Source organism: Punica granatum, chromosome 8 (assembly GCF_007655135.1).
Source record: "Punica granatum isolate Tunisia-2019 chromosome 8, ASM765513v2, whole genome shotgun sequence".
NCBI classification, from domain to species: domain Eukaryota; kingdom Viridiplantae; phylum Streptophyta; class Magnoliopsida; order Myrtales; family Lythraceae; genus Punica; species Punica granatum.
Genome location: NC_045134.1, coordinates 19177095 through 19178763, shown reverse-complemented (window position 1 = coordinate 19178763; position 1669 = coordinate 19177095). Strand labels below are relative to the sequence as shown.

At 40.0% G+C, this 1669-nt stretch overlaps 1 protein-coding gene across 1 annotated transcript; it reads right to left on the bottom strand.

The window, feature by feature from the left end:
• Nucleotides 1–200: 200 nt before the first annotated feature.
• Nucleotides 201–1135, bottom strand: LOC116189381 (E3 ubiquitin-protein ligase RING1-like). The gene has a single exon (XM_031519039.1). It carries the CDS (start codon nt 1021–1023, stop codon nt 307–309), a length of 717 nt encoding a protein of 238 aa, XP_031374899.1. The 5' UTR covers nt 1024–1135; the 3' UTR covers nt 201–306.
• Between the last annotated feature and the right edge of the window lie 534 nt (nt 1136–1669).

The following is a 1669-nucleotide window of genomic DNA, read 5'->3' as shown; positions in this document are numbered from 1 at the left end:
TTTTAAAACAATTTGTAGACCTCACAACATCGCCCAGGATTCCAGCCTAGTATATAATAACTTCAACTCTTAGAGAATATTGATTGAAAAACTCATGCGTTAGTTTGTAACTCATTTTTATTAATCACGTGCTATTTCTGGAAGGAACCAACGAGAGAAAAATTACGAAACGATTGTTATAATTTCTTTTCTTTTCGATTCGTACGATTGTTATAAATTAAATTCCCAAGAAATTATCCATCAGCTAACAAGATCGGGTCATTCCTATGCACAGAATTTTATAGATAGATTGCATCTTCTAATTGATCATTTGTCTAATTCTCGACGGCACAAAGGACATGTACGTTTTGTCTTTAGCCAAGGGACGATACACGAAACGTGGAATATGTGCTCACAAGGCATCTTCACCAGCCTCCGAATTTGTTCGCTGCTGCTCGATAGATCTTCAAGACAGATAGAACACGTCCCGATATCAGTTGCCTCCTCAGCGACGAAGGTCTTTTCATTTAACCTCTTTATAACCGCTTCTGATGCCACAAGCGACCGATAGTGCGCGGCCAGTTCGCCGATGATTCGTACTCCCGGAACCACGTCCACCACTGTGACTATCTCCAGATCAACAAAGGCATAGAACTCCCTTACGTTCCCATCGACCGCATTGGAGACGGAGGAGAGGAGGGCTCGCACGATCTCTTCTGCGCACGCGGCATCCACGCGCAGGTTGGTGAGATATTCCTGCAAGGAGGTCTGCAGGACTTGGGGCAGCCAGAGGAACATGAGTGGAAGGCAGTAAGAGTGGACGGAACTGCCCCCATCGTACTCTCGAACACGTCTCTCGACGCCGCGACTGTCGTAGCCAATATACCGTCGCTTCCTGGCAAGATGAAAGTAGAAAACTCCGTGCGAAGATGCTACGTCGGTGTGGAAGGGGTTTGCAAGAGCGTCAAGCTTTGGAGGATTCAAGAATTTCCAATGGGCACGTCTTCGCAATCTCAGCACCAACGCAGGTCTCATAGACTCCATGGCCAAAGTCGTATAGACACTACCTTACAGTGGGAGGTTATATATATGTGTGTGTGTGCGCGTGTGAGTATTTATATATATGTTTTCGGATATGGAATATATATGTATCTATCTGCACTCTTATTTGAGATTACAATTTTATTTCTTCAAATCAAGTTTCTTAATAAGAGATAATTGAGAACATAATCGGTCGGAGTTATAATTTGAAATATCTATCTACGATTTTATATCAACTTTTGGTAACTCATGACGTCGAAGATTTATATCTTAAGGGCCCACAAATCTAGCAGCCAGTCCTATTGTCTTTTTCTTTGTTTCTTAATTGTTTCCAAAGAACAAAAAAAAAACTCAACTTGAGTTTCAAACTAGGATTTGTTAAATTTATTAAAACAGGAAATTTTACGATAGTTAACTGAAAAAATAACTATATAATTATTTTTATTTCAGTCTTTAAACTTTATAATAAGTACAAGTTGGACCGTACACATGCCCATATTTTCATAATATGAAGATTTGCCTCTCACACTTTTTATTTTAATATTTTCGACCACGAATCTTTTTCACGATGCTCAGTTCCACCCGAATGAATGGACTCGATTTGAATATTAGCTCAGACCATATTGGCTAGATTAATTAATAAACAATG